The sequence below is a fragment of the Scomber japonicus genome, chromosome 2, assembly GCF_027409825.1.
Source record: "Scomber japonicus isolate fScoJap1 chromosome 2, fScoJap1.pri, whole genome shotgun sequence".
NCBI classification, from domain to species: domain Eukaryota; kingdom Metazoa; phylum Chordata; class Actinopteri; order Scombriformes; family Scombridae; genus Scomber; species Scomber japonicus.
Window position 1 is genome coordinate 24,984,377 of NC_070579.1, and position 14,186 is coordinate 24,998,562.

Genomic DNA, 14,186 nt, shown 5'->3' on the forward strand with positions numbered 1-14,186 from the left:
AATGACTTTCTTTTCTTCTCTCAAAGTCACTTTCTCTCTTTCTTGCGCTCTCTCTCATTACCTCCAGTCAACGTTATATATTTGTTTTGGCTGCAAGCACTGGCCTTCTTCTTGGTAACCTGCTGCCACACAGAGGTGCTGAGGTCATCAACCCTGATCCACTGCAGCACTGCTGGCTCGGGCCTCAGGATCAGGTCTCATATAGGCACGCACACCACTGTTAAACTCTTAAAAGCTGCCAATGTCTGAGAATATATGATTTCACACACACACACACACACACACACACACACACACACACACACACACACACACACACACACACACACACACGCACACACAAAACCAGGCAATCTCTCTTAATTTCTCCGTCTCACTGACACACATACACACTTTTTCCTACTCTGCTTAACAGTCTCTTTATGACCCATTGTTAACAAATAAGCCCGCTCAGGCCTGTCTATGATGGTGATGAATCAGGATCATGCTAACAGTGTGTTTCAGACTTGATGATTGTGTGAATGAGTGATGCAGGTCCTTCATAGGCTGGTGGACTGAAAGAAATGAAACAGCTGTAGTTGTAGCTGACGTAGAAATTGCTCATTATCTATTACCACAGTAGTACTACTTTGGTCATTTTTTACATTTCCGCTAGTAAGATATATTTTCCAAGCAATCCCTCTGGGGATAAAGCTTTAGTGCAACACAAACGCTCTGCTGTCTGCAGTAAAGTGAAATGTTCTTTGGCATTCTCACATTTATAGCAAAAATAAGTAAAGCCCTGCATGTTTTTTATGCACAGATTGTGTTTAGCTGTTTTATCTGGATGGGATAAAAGCAACAATGCAAGTGATGTATTACATACCACACAAACCTGACAGGATCTTAAGCCACAACATTTTCTACTGCTCTTTTCCAGTATAATGGGACTGATTAGCCTCTGTCACCCCTGTGTGACAGGATTTACTCTGTGGTGTAAATGGGACAGCTTGATATACCAGAGACTGTGATTCACAGAGCTGATGAGTGAGGCACTAAAGTGTCTTGCGTCTAATGTGTGAACACATGCTTATGTCTGGCGTAGGTTTGCTTTAATTACCCCTAATCATCTGGTACCCGCTCAAACTAAACCTTTCCATTGCACACAAACACCTCGCTCTCTCTTGTTCTGTATTTCTCTCACACACATACACGCACACACACATACACACACATATACACACACACAATCCGCAGTCTATGCCAAACCCGCAGTGCACAGAAATCCTGCCTCGGCTAAGACAAGCTCTCACTACGGCATCAAGTCACCAATTAATTCATTAACAGACGTCTCCCCAGGCTCTGAATAGCTGCTCACATCCCGGCCAGAATTACTGTTTGCGTAAACACCCACTGGCAGACAACGCAGATTAGGAGACACACTCACACACACACATTCTCTCTCTCAAACACACACACACTCAACAGTATTAACACATACTCTGTATAATGTCAAGGCCTACTGGCAGACAAGAAAGACACACATGGAAACACTCACACACAAGCATGCTTTCCCACAAATATAAACAGGTACCTGGCAGATGACAGAGACAGGTACCAACAGAGACTCAGAGGAACATCTTGTGTCTGTCTGTGGCAGGGGGAGTAAAACAACCTGTTGAGTAGCGAGTATACACACTATAAGTGCGTAAAATATTTTGAGGCGCCTGCGTCCCTCATGTCCCTAAAACACCTTTTTTTACAACAGCGATCAGCACTTTAGCAGATGTTTGGGAACCATCCTAGTGGTTTTTGAACACCGCTTTGCTAAATTTGAAATGCATTTAACTTCTTGCACCTAAAATGCCCCGCTACAATCGAGCTCTAGGCGCTGTCAAACAGCACGCTTTCCAGTGAAAATAATGAAACCGCTGTCATCACTGTAAAGGAAGCCTTCATCTTTAGGTCTGTGGTCTGCAAAAAGATTAATTAGATTGTTGAAATTTTTTTGTGGACGTGTGCAGCGTGTCTAGATTTCCCTCTTGAGAATATACCTGCCAGCATGGACGCACAGCTAATATTTGGTAAGACGAGGCGTGTTGTGTTAGAAAGACAGAAAGAAGAAAAAAAGATTAGCTTGGAACACACTGGCCAGAACAATTATCACCAGCTGCTAGATGAGTACACCACAGATTGGATGGAAACATTTTAAATACACAAACACACACACATATGTTTTGTGCCCAAAGATACATAGCAATGATAACTCTAATCATAACAAAAAGGAGGATGATAATAATGGTGATGATCAGTTTTTCTGGCCTGGCTGGACATTATAATAAAGCAGCTACAGTCCGTGCTGAGTTCAAGCACAAGTGAGGGTGACAAGAGGAAGTGAGTGCAGGCCAGAAGCCAACAGAGTAACGCAATATGGCTTTCCTTCAGCGGCAATATGGCTTCCTACCAAAACGTTTCTCAAAAACAAGGTCGAGGTTCCATTTCTGGCACGAGCACGCGTACAGAGGCCTGCGTGCGTACACTCACACATGCACACAGACACCGGGTAAAAATGCAAACTCACACTGTGAGTGGGATCTGTGTTGCATTATGTGTTGTAGCCAAAGCAATGAAACAAAACCATGGCCGCAGAAATGTTCACCTTGCCCAGAGGACCCTGAATTGAACAACAGACACACAGGCTGTGAAATTTCAGAATGGATTTTTGTCTTTTCTGACAACCAAACACACTCCATCACCCCGAGCAGTGTGACCTGAGCTTTGTCAAAAGCTTGAAAATGGGCTGCAATGTAAATGATCTTATTTCGCTTGAGACTAATACCGTACAACATGCAGATAGCTCTAGTAAAACACAGTTACAGATGTATTTTGGATTCAGTTTTAAGTTTTATGAATGGTGGCAGTCTGCCTTGTATTTCTCTCTCCACACAAACACACACACTCACTCACTTCCTAATTAAAGTTTGTGTGTTGCCTGCGTGTCTTGTATCTGTATGTTACCCTCAGACATTTTTTGATATAAACTAATTTCCACTCTTCAAAGACCTGTCAGAATGTATTATCTGTGCAAAACTGGAATCTCATCAAAACTGAATTGCTTCTTGAACAGGCCTCATGACAAGCAACAACTAGCTCCAAAATTCCTGCTGAAAAGGGCTCCTGCCAAACACCGACATTAATAGCTTCAAGATCTCCCATGCCTCAACATACTCAACAGTATATGTATTATTTGTCACATCTATTGCTTTCATTTTAGCCTAAATTTTTGTGATTACAAATTATCTCACTCCTGGGGATTGCATGGTCTCCAGTTGAAGATGTGCCCAAAGTAGCAGTTTTATGAAAGTCCTGTGATTGTAATGGTTTTATTTAATCATCATTATAGTTTTATACAAATAATTTGATTCCGGAGACAGAGGTTAAAGTCTTCAGGCTGAGAGCTAAAATAAAAGTACTCTTTCTTCTTTTGGCCCAGGCCTGCAGACTATTTTTGGTCCAAAAAGACAATCTGAGGGCCAAGGAACAAAATTTACCTCCTGTCACCATTTAAGCTATTTGACTTATTCTCATCACACTTCACAAGGCAAAAGTCATACTTATGAATTTTATGTTTTTGAGTGAGCCACCTGCCCCCACCTGACAACCGATAGAAAGCATTACATTTCTGCCAGTCAGGTTTAATCACTTAACAGCTGTACTGACCAGGGCTGAAAGTTCAGACTTCAAGTTCTTTAAATTTCAAATGCAACAATCTTTTAAATGCCTGGCATAAAAGCTCAGGAAAATTAGCAATGAGCTGCATGACAGGCTTCTCACCATAACCTCTCATGGGCGCATACACTACCAGTATTCGCAAGACAGCGTGAGCAACAAGCTGTGGAAAGTTTGTAACTATAACTGCTTCTAACTGTATGTGTGTGTGTCTTTCCTAGCTGTCTTTTTTGTGTTTGGTTACAGCGCTTGATCATACCAATACCATGACCATGCCATCAGTGTTGCTTACAGTACGTGCAAGCTTGGTGGCCATGTTTCTGTCTGTTGGAGAGATATAACAGGTCTAAGAATGTAAAACAGGCCGTCTGGACTGGTGAGGGATTTATTTTTGCAGCGGTTTACAAAATGAGTCATAAACACCGATAAGAGCTCAGGGAAAAGAGATTCTTTAAGTGAGAGAGAAAGGCCATTCCCCCCTGTTTGAACTACCGGCTAAAGACCTGAAGAAAACTGTGTATGTGTGTGTGTGCCTACAGGTGTGTGCATGTCAAGAGACAGAGGTGAGTGCTGAGTGAATCAATGTAGGTGAAGAGCAGTGAGCGAGTGCAAAGTGCAAAGCTAGTCTGTCAGTTTATTCCCAGCTTTGTTTGCCGTGAGTGACTTACAATGCATCCTGCCGGCATCTTTGAAGATGAAGGATGCCGGTTTGTAAAAGTGCACGTTGAGCTGCTCAAATATTAACCAGACCGCCAGTCATGTCTGAGAGGTACCACACAAACATGACAGCCTGGAGACATTTGAGAGAAGACCTGTCAAAATTTGATGATGTCAAAAATTTTAGATATTCTTTTTGGATGAAAGCGCAGATGCTCCAGACTTAAAGAAGTTGTCAATTCTTTGTACAAACAAATGTGGAAAGGCAAATGTCTGACAGGTAAGATGATAAATAATGCAGCTGATTCAGCCCCCTTTACTGAAGACTTGATTACAGTTCATCATTACCAGATATGTGCAAGAGGGGTGTAAAAACACAACTCTTCTTTCATGCATCCACACAGTTTTTTCATGTCATAAAATTAACTTTTGTGGTGTAATTAAGTACTTTTACTCAGCCTGAATTATCTGTTGTACTTACATCAATGACTTCACAAACACAAATACTACAGATGCTTGTGGATAAAAATACAGCAGCAATCATACCATCTACGCTGGATACCCTATAGATCAGCCAGACCCAATATATCAGCCAATATTAACTTTTTGCAGATACACTGATAAGTAACAAGAATAATTCAATTTTTAATTCAATTAAAAAAAAAAATCCAAACAAGGGTTGAGGTCATTTTGAAACAGTGTCACCATTACATAGTGTGTCCAGCAGAGAGCACTGGCAAGTTGATGTTTCAACTGTAAAAATGTCCTGTTCAGTATTATCTTGGTCACAGTTCCTTCAACAAAAACTTCCTTTAAATATTTGTTTATGGGTTTGTTTTTAATTACTCTTGGCTGATATATAATTATTCATTTTATTCATTATTTTTTTAAACTATAAAATATCGATATCTGAATTGGCCTAAAAAAAAACTGTCTGTTATGACAAGGCATAGAAATAACGTGGTTGTGGCTTTAAACTCAATTACTTGGATGGATGAATGGATATCAAATCAATCATGTCAGCTTTTCTGCACCACATGTTTGCTCTTGTCAGTCAGGTGGTAACTCTGAACAGCACCTGAGAACATGTGAGTGTACTTTGTGCTTTCTGCAGTCTGGATCTTGATGCAGTGAGGAAAGACAAGCAAGCACGTCTGTTCAAATCTTCCAGATAATGCTGGACTTTGAAGAGAAAGAGACTCTTCTGCTTCAAACAGAGAGGAGTAATAGCAGTGAAGTTGAGAAAAGGGTTACAGCAAGTTGTGAGAATTTCCTCCAGTTCGCTGACATGTTATAGTATCGATATGCCAAGAGAACTCAGAATTTCTAAGTTGAAGAAAGGAAGAAAAAAAAGTTATTCTTGTCCCAGCAGCCTTAAATTCCCATTGGCCCAATAAGAGACGCCTGGAAAAACAGACAATTGTCAAAATACTTCACTGGCCCACAGGCCATGGAAATGTCACTCTACTGCCCCTTTATGTCCCTGATCCTCTCGCTTACATCCATTTCTTTCATTTTCACTATTGTCGCCTTGCTCTCCCCCCGTGCCTCTCTCTGTGGTGCAGTGCCTGTCCCCTCATTCTGCATGCCTTCAAGCTGTCTTTCTAATCTTACTGAATTATTCAGATAGTTTCTCCCCATTCCTTTTTTTTTTTTTTTTTTTAACCAACACGTCCAGTAAACTGCACAAACCTGAAAACTGACTAACTGGTGGATACATAAAAATTACTATTGATTTGTATTGGAAGAATGCAGGGGATTCTCTGACCACAGACTTTTTTCATTATACAGTAAGAAGAAGAAATAATGTCACCTTCCTTTAATATCTGAGCAGAGTGAGATTCAGGCTATGGTGCATCCATAATTTTCCAACAGTTATACCTCTGAAACCAGATTGAAACAGGTCAGTGTTATACCCAAGGCAATGGCTTTTTTAACTCATTGCATTAGAAGCTTTTCCTACACTGTGGAGAGTCAATAACCCAAATGGATCGAGGTGCACACTCAAGCATCCCTCAAGATCCTGATGGAAGTAATCAACAAAGTGCACTTCAAGAGGAAAACACAGACAGATCTGTGTGTTCAAATGGGCTTTTGTGATTTTGCTTTTTGCTTTATGTGTGCGCATGTGTGTGTGTGTGTGTGTGTGTGTGTGTGTGTGTGTGTGTGTGTGTGTGTGTGTGTGTTTGTCTGTGTGTGTGTGTATGTGTGTGTGTTTGGTGGGGTTCAGGGAATACTGGGGGAGTCAATAGCCCACACAGCAAAATACTTTTTAATGTACACAGAAAAAAAACATTGTGATAACTACACTTATGAGAGTTCAGTGACACTCACATTGCCGTCACTGAGGTGGGACGCAACCATAAACTATCTGACATCACTACAGTTGTCCGATTGCATGCACCCATCCATCAAACACAACTTCCTCCCATGTTCCCTTCACTCTCATCTGAGATTTCTTCTTCTCTTTTAGATTTGATGTCTCTCTCTCTCTCTCTCTCTCTCTCTCTCTCTCTCTCTCTCTCTCTCTCTCTCTCTCTCTCTCTCTCTCTCTCTCTCTCTCTCTCTCTTTCTCTATCTCTCTCTCTCACACACACACACACACACACACCCACACACACACACACACACACACACACACACAGCAAGTGACAAGCTTTTGTGGCCCCAGTGTGAGGTGTGTTATATATTTGTGCTTGTACGCTAAAAAAAGTAAGTGTCAAGGATATTAGTTAAAGGAAGTCATTTGTGTTTAGTTCGGAGGTTGTGTCTAAACAGGCTTCAGCCCCCCCCCCCCCCCCCCACACACACACACACACACACTTTACAGCAGCATCATTTATTACCGTAAATCATATAGATATAAAAATTGTCACATTTTAAATCTCTCACTATAAATTTCACGTTGTTATGTGAAAGGTAAAGGTAAAATATATGTGTATTATTGCCTTTTTTTCAACAGCAGTACATTATTAAGCCCACTAAGGCAAATTTGTGATTTATGCTATGAGGCTATACAAATAAAATGTACTTGATATAACTTGACTATTATTTTATTATTATTATTATTATTATTATTATTATTATTATTATTATTATCATTATTATTATTATTATTGCTGTTGACTACATCAGATTGTATTCTATTGCTGGGACAGAGGGAGGATAGACAGCTTTATAAGTGCATCCAAATATTTATATATTTTTCTAATTTTATTTCATTTGGTTTCTCTCTGTAGACCCCTCTTTTTTGAAAAACATGGAGGATTCCTTTCCTTACTAATTGAATTTGCACTGTAAGTATAATTGATATAGCTTGTTAATGTACAGGGGAAAAAAACTTCAATATGGCCTTTAAAAAAAGCTTGAAGGCTACACCGAAAACCTCTTTGCTTTGTTAACTGATAATACCCTTGAAAAAAAACCCACTGTCATGGCCTCATTGCTTTCTTAAACACACTGTGACTTTCTTCTGAGTACATTCTTAGATAATGTACCATAGATATTTCCACAAAACTGCTCCTGTTGATTTAGCAACATGTTCACATCTGCCAGTGAGAATATCTCTGAGCTTCAGAAGTGGACACCACCAGCAAACAAAAAGCTTTTTAACAGCTGCTGCATGACAAAGTGGCTGACATCTGTCGTGACTGTCAAACAATACTGAGCCTCCTTTGCTGCAAACCTGTTGCCGAATGGAAAATATAAGAGTTTGTGTTACTGCAGGTTGTGATGGGTTAATTTCAGTCTCATCATCTCAATCTTTCTGCCACTCCTTCTCTTCCTCTGGCTGCCCTCATCCTCCTCTATACACACCTCCTCGTGAGCAAGAGCTGCACAACCATTATGTTACTAAATGACTAAATAACTCTTAGTTTTTCTGAAATCCTCAGATTCTAATAAATGCTTTTAAGTCCAATAATCAAAATAAAAAAACTGACAAAGACAAAGAATTGCAACTGGGAATTTGATGCACAGCCAAACCAGACATCAGGCCTCAAATAGGATGGTGAACACATACTTCTTCAAGGTTTCATAAAATACACTTCGGAGATCAATTTTTCAATGCACATACAGACACATAATTTAATAATTTCATTAATCAGTATCAGCCATTATTCACATTCAGGCTTCATCTATCATCTTCATCTCCAGTAAAGAGCTTAAACTAACAGAAATCTGGCATGTGACTATGCTTTCTTCGATATGTGATATATGTCTATGCCAGGTTGACCCTTAAACACAAAGAGCAGCAGTATAGCAAACAATGACAGATATGATCAGAGATGTTCTTTTTTGTTACACCTTCTTTCTTTTTAAGATAGAAAAGACTGTATGTTCTTGATTAATATATTTGATGTATTTTTGTTAATTTGAACGTCAACAGTAAAATATCCAGATTAAAGGAATTAGCACTTATTTAAAACATGCAATTAATGCATATTAGAGGCAAATTGCTTTATGCAAAATTACAACAAGAATTAAATATCTTATACTATAATAATACATTGTATTAATTTACAAGACAGAAATAATAAAGCGAGATTTTAAACTTAACCACACTTGACATTTTGGTACGTCGTTTCCCTATTGATTTCTATATATGGGAAATAATTATGCAATTATACAAATCTGTGCTCAATTAGCGCTGTGGTGGGTTTGTTGAACGAGTCCTGAGATAAATGAAAAGGCATCGCTTTATTGCAGCGGTGAAGTCGAGCTATGAGAAATGTTCATGTGGATGATTAGGCTCAGTGGTCCCGTTTGAGGTGGTTTAAAAGCCTCCATTATGGCCTACAACGAGTTTAATGGATTTTAAAATTGCATTTTCTTGTTTCATGTGACTTATAATATGTTATGTTCGCGGACGTGTGCCACAATATCAGAAACAATGTGGCTTTGATGCGGTTTTGGTTTGGAGATGAAGCATGTTCAAGTTTGGGCTTAATGAAGTGAAGTTGAAAAATGAGTCGCGGATTGGTGATAAAACTTTTCAACATTTTATCATTATTATTATTATCAATTTATTTTACGTTTGAAATACACTCAAACGCAAATGTATGTGATTTCACATTACATATCCATCCAACACTGCCTGAATCTCTCTTTTTTATTTGACTAAAATATTCCCACTGAAGCCGGCAGTTAATATCTCAAAATCATAGCAACCACAAGTAAAATTCATCCAACTACATCAAGCAGCTCTGCTCAAACAGACAGCAACGTAAGCGCAGAAAAAGCCGCTCCGGGATGGAGGACTATGGATAAGACTTACCGACACACTCGTTGGCCTCCCTGGCCGTGGCTCTCTGCCACGGTCTGTCGTAGTGGAAAGGTTTGCACCTGTCGCACTCTGGTCCTGCGGTGTTGTGCTTGCACTCACACACCAGACTCCCATCCCGGTCCTTTACGCACCGAGATCCGTGCCCGTTGCACTTGCATCTCCCTCCGACCTGCAGGTCCGACACCGCGTAGAAGTACGAGTCCCGGGCCAGTTCCGAGTCGTCCTCGTTCTCATCACCAAAAGTGTGTAACCGGCTGAAGATTACTTTAATGTCGGTAGCAGTAACCCAGTCCTGCAGCACCGGCGAATTGTCGAAGTCGTGCGCCGAAGGTCTACCGTCCAGTGTGCTGAAGGCGATGAGCCCGCCGGTCAGAGGATGCATGTCGGTGTGAGAGTCAGTGCAGACGGCCTCCTGCTCGTTCTGCTTCGTGATAACAGCCCTGTTGGGCTTGTTGTACATTTTCCTGCACTGTGTCGAGTAAAACTGAAAGGGTACCCAAGTTTTACCATAATCCATGGACTTGTAAATAGCCATGGATTCAGGTCGAGGCGAGCAGAACTGCAGGCTCACATATGTGACCTCAAACTTCTTGCCAAGGGACAAAGTCAGGGTGACATTTTGCGGGTACTGGGAAGTTCTCGGACTGCCAGCAGGTGAGGTTGTGAGGGTTGTTGAGGTCCGTCAGGTACGCCGGTGGATGGTACTTCTTGGGGTCCGATGCATCGCAGGTGTGACAGTTTCTGGTCCTCTCGTCTACCTTGTCCGCCGATGTCACCACGCAGTAGCGGCTGGGCGTCTTGCCGCAGGTGCTGGACACCTTCACTTCCTTCCCGAAGGCGGAGTTGACGAAGTCCGGGATGCAGCGTCGCGGGTTGCCGTGCTCGTCGTAGCAGGGGTCCGGGGGAGACGTCTGCGCCGCGAACAGACTCATCCCGTAGCCACCGAGGGCGCTCCGGCACGACAGGAACACGGTGAGCAGCACAGTCAGCACAACATCCACAGCCCTTCTCATGGTAGGTCCTTGGGTCCCCAAGTGTCTCTGCCGCTGGAGGAAAGAGGGAAGAAGACAGCAAGCATGTGGGAAGAGAAAGAGAGAGAGAGAGGGAGAGAGAGAGGGAGAGGGAGAGAGAGAGAGCGAGAGAGAGCGAGAGAGAGAGCAAAGTTTGGCGATGACACAAGAAGAAATGCACATAAATTTAGGCTGTCTACAAACAACCCCCAAACAAAACTGGGGCAACAATTTGTACTTGACTGTGATATAAAAGTCAAATTCACTCACAACACACGCATGTCAGTTTTGTATAATTTCTATAAAGCTCACTATACCTGAGAGTAATTTAATAAGATGTCAAAATACCGAAGGCGGTGGGCTACTTTTCTCTATGACGCCAATCACAGCTCGTCCTGTTTTATTTGTTTCTTCAAATCTCCTGCGTAAAAATAAAGGAGCGGCTGGATTTAAGAGTCGCTAGTGTCCTTATAGCAAGTCCCACTCCTCCTGCCGGTCTTTTCACAATCTCTCTCTCTCTCTCTCTCTCTCTCTCTCTCTCTCTCTCTCTCTCTCTCTCTCTCTCTCTCTGCCTCGTTCACCCTCTCTCTCTCTCACTCTCTCTGTCTGCAGAGTAAAGTGAAGGACGGATCTTGCTTGGCATGCAGCTTTAGGTCAGCTCATCTTGAGGGGGTGACACCAGGCGGAACAACGACATCCACTGGCGGCGCATCAGTGAGAAGATTGACGCGTGGAGAGAAGTAGTGCTGGCCAGAGAGACAATAACTAGGGCACACACCTTCACCTGAAAGACAACTGATAAAGTGATAATCATGTACTAATCTATTCAACATGATGCACAGTAGAGCACATTATGTAAAAAAAAAAACATGAATGGACCAATATTATGTTATGATTGCAATTTTCCATAATAACAGCTGTGGTGGGTTTAACTATGTTTTGGGTATTAAGTTTTCTATTTTTTAATGATTGCTTTGCGCATCATGTGGAATCCATAGTGATTGGCTAAATGATGAAATGCTGATGACAGTTATCACGCCACAAGTAGCCAATCATTTACTAAAACTAAATGTAAATAAATGATACATGATATTATTATGAGAGGATTATCAGAACAAAAGTATGTCAAGTTTAAATGTCTGTGTAAACTACCAACACGCAACAGGAATAACTAAGGGAGTTAGCCACCTAAATTAATTAAAGTGTACATAATGTGTAAGTTTGTTTACTTTAAATGCAACTTAATCGACCTCATTATGAATTAAAAGCTGCTTTTGCATCATGTGAAGCAGGGCAGATATTGACAGGGCAGCAGTTTAGTATTCATTCTGAGTTTATGGAAAACCATTAGCCTGCCCAAGTTTTGCTTTTGTAAATAGCAGGCTATCATGAGTCCAGATGTGACACTTAAGGCCTTTATTTACATGCAAACAACATCAGGTCTTATGAAACATTTGAAGACCAGATGTCACTGTATTATTTTGCAGGGTACATCCTTCCACTAATGTCGCTCTGCAAAGCCTGTTTTATGCAGTCCATCCTGCGCGAAGCTGCGGCTCCAGGAGACCTGTTGAATACTGGTAGCAGAGGTAGTGGCGCCATCTTGTGGCAGTAGAAGGAAACACCTGCTCAGCCTGTGCAGCGAAGCAGCGTCTGTTGCTCTTCCAGACGGTGGAGGCATAACGCCGTTTATTGAATGAGCATGAAGACGATTGGTTACAGCATATCTGAATTGTTGATATAATCTGGTGCTGGAGTGGCCTGTTGATCTGAGATAGGCTACGTATAATAGTACTGAGATTTTAACACTTTTGACTGCCCCGTATTTGAAAGATGTTCTTGGCCTTCATTAATCAACCGCGTACTGTCACCGGTTCAAACTGAGAGCGAGGTCTTGTTCTTTGGCCCAGAGACTTTTTATGTTTTGTAGTAACAAACTTATAGATTTAAAAGAATATATTAGATCTATTGTAGAATTATGGGATCATATTCTTCCATGCTGCATGTGAGGTTGGGCAGTTTACAAGACTGCCACTTATAATGTTCCTTATATTTAGGTTTTTTTTAATGTTTGTAAAATTTGGGAAATGTGGGTATGGGGCACAAGGTAAAAGTTATATGATCATGCAAATAATGAACTACAAAAAGTGTTTAGTAGTGTTTAAAGAACATTGTAGGCAAAGCAGTTAAGAAAGCACTGTCAAATTCACTCTTATAAGCAACACAGGATCACTATGTTTTTGACTCCCCTCCTCACAGTTATCTGCTCTGGCAGGAAAAGAAGAACAAAAAACGTTTAATCTACTTTTACTGTAGATCTCTTGTGGACACACACACACACATTACCTTCACCACCAGCTGGAAACTACAGTTCATTTACACCTACAGAAAAACCAGATACACACACGCACGCACACTAATGGTTGCTATGGTCAACACACCAACACATAACAGGAGCAATTCAGTTTAATTTTGTGAAACGATATGACTTCCTTTATCTGGAACACATCAACAAATCATGCTGGCAAGGCTCACAGAGAACTTGAATAAGAAAAGTGAATTACCCAGAGCTGAAAACAAACAAAAGATAAAACAAACTGCACTGGACTTCTGGCCCATCAGCTGGTGTGTAATGGTCAACATCACTGACTTTTCAGACATATACATTTCAAAAGGACATCATGAAAAACCTACACACATAGAGACTTTCTTATGGTCTTATAACACATTTTTCACCTCAGATCTTTCTTTCTTTCTGAAGTTGTACTTCTTGATTTTCAGTTTGTAACTCTGAACAATTGTATCTAATTTTTCCTCTTTGTTCAGGATCCTGTTCTTTGCTTACTTCCCCCCTGACTTCAGTCAGTACAACACTGCCTTTGTGTTTTCCCCAAATTTCAACTCACTGGACTTAAAAAGAAAAGCTTGGTTTTTCCATCTTCTGCATTCACTGTTGTTGAGCACTTTTTCTGTCAACTTATTCTTTTTTTATCCCTCAGTGCATCTGTCTCTAAGTTAGAGGTCTGGCATAAGATCAGAGGACCATCCTGTGCATTGTAAGATGTTAGCTGCCAACAAGTCCCTGAAGAGAGAACGGTAAGAGTGACATTTCTGAACATTTCTGAACACTCTGAGATAGATCGATTAATTGAATACTTTACCTCACTCTTTTACATCATGAGACTTCATATTTTCATACTTGGCAAATACTGTATCATTAATTCCAAAGTACATTGAATAATTTAAGTTGTTATTAAATTATGAAATACATTTTATGTATTTGATAATAAAAATTTGATTCCAAACTGTAAAAATATGTTGTCTAATGACAATGTATTGCATCTAATGCTTCAATCTTTCAATTGCGTTATAATGTAGTTTTGTTAAATCGCTGTATTTTATATATTATATATTATTATCACAAACAGGTAACTGAATTTGAATTATAATGTTCAAACGATGCAGCACTAAGTCACGTTATCTATATGTGTTTACTGTCACTGTTTTGTATGGCTTGCCACTACATT

The 14,186-nt window shown here is 40.6% G+C and overlaps 1 protein-coding gene across 1 annotated transcript in view; it reads right to left on the bottom strand.

Annotated features, from left to right (window-relative positions):
- Positions 1 to 11,116, bottom strand: part of ntn1a (netrin 1a) — a 61,139-nt gene extending 50,023 nt beyond the window's left edge. The window contains 3 exon segments of the mRNA XM_053335210.1: positions 9,641 to 10,281; positions 10,283 to 10,695; positions 10,977 to 11,116. Of these exon segments, the coding sequence (XP_053191185.1) occupies positions 9,641 to 10,281; positions 10,283 to 10,662 (1,021 nt within the window). The 5' untranslated portion in view covers positions 10,663 to 10,695; positions 10,977 to 11,116.
- Between the last annotated feature and the right edge of the window lie 3,070 nt (positions 11,117 to 14,186).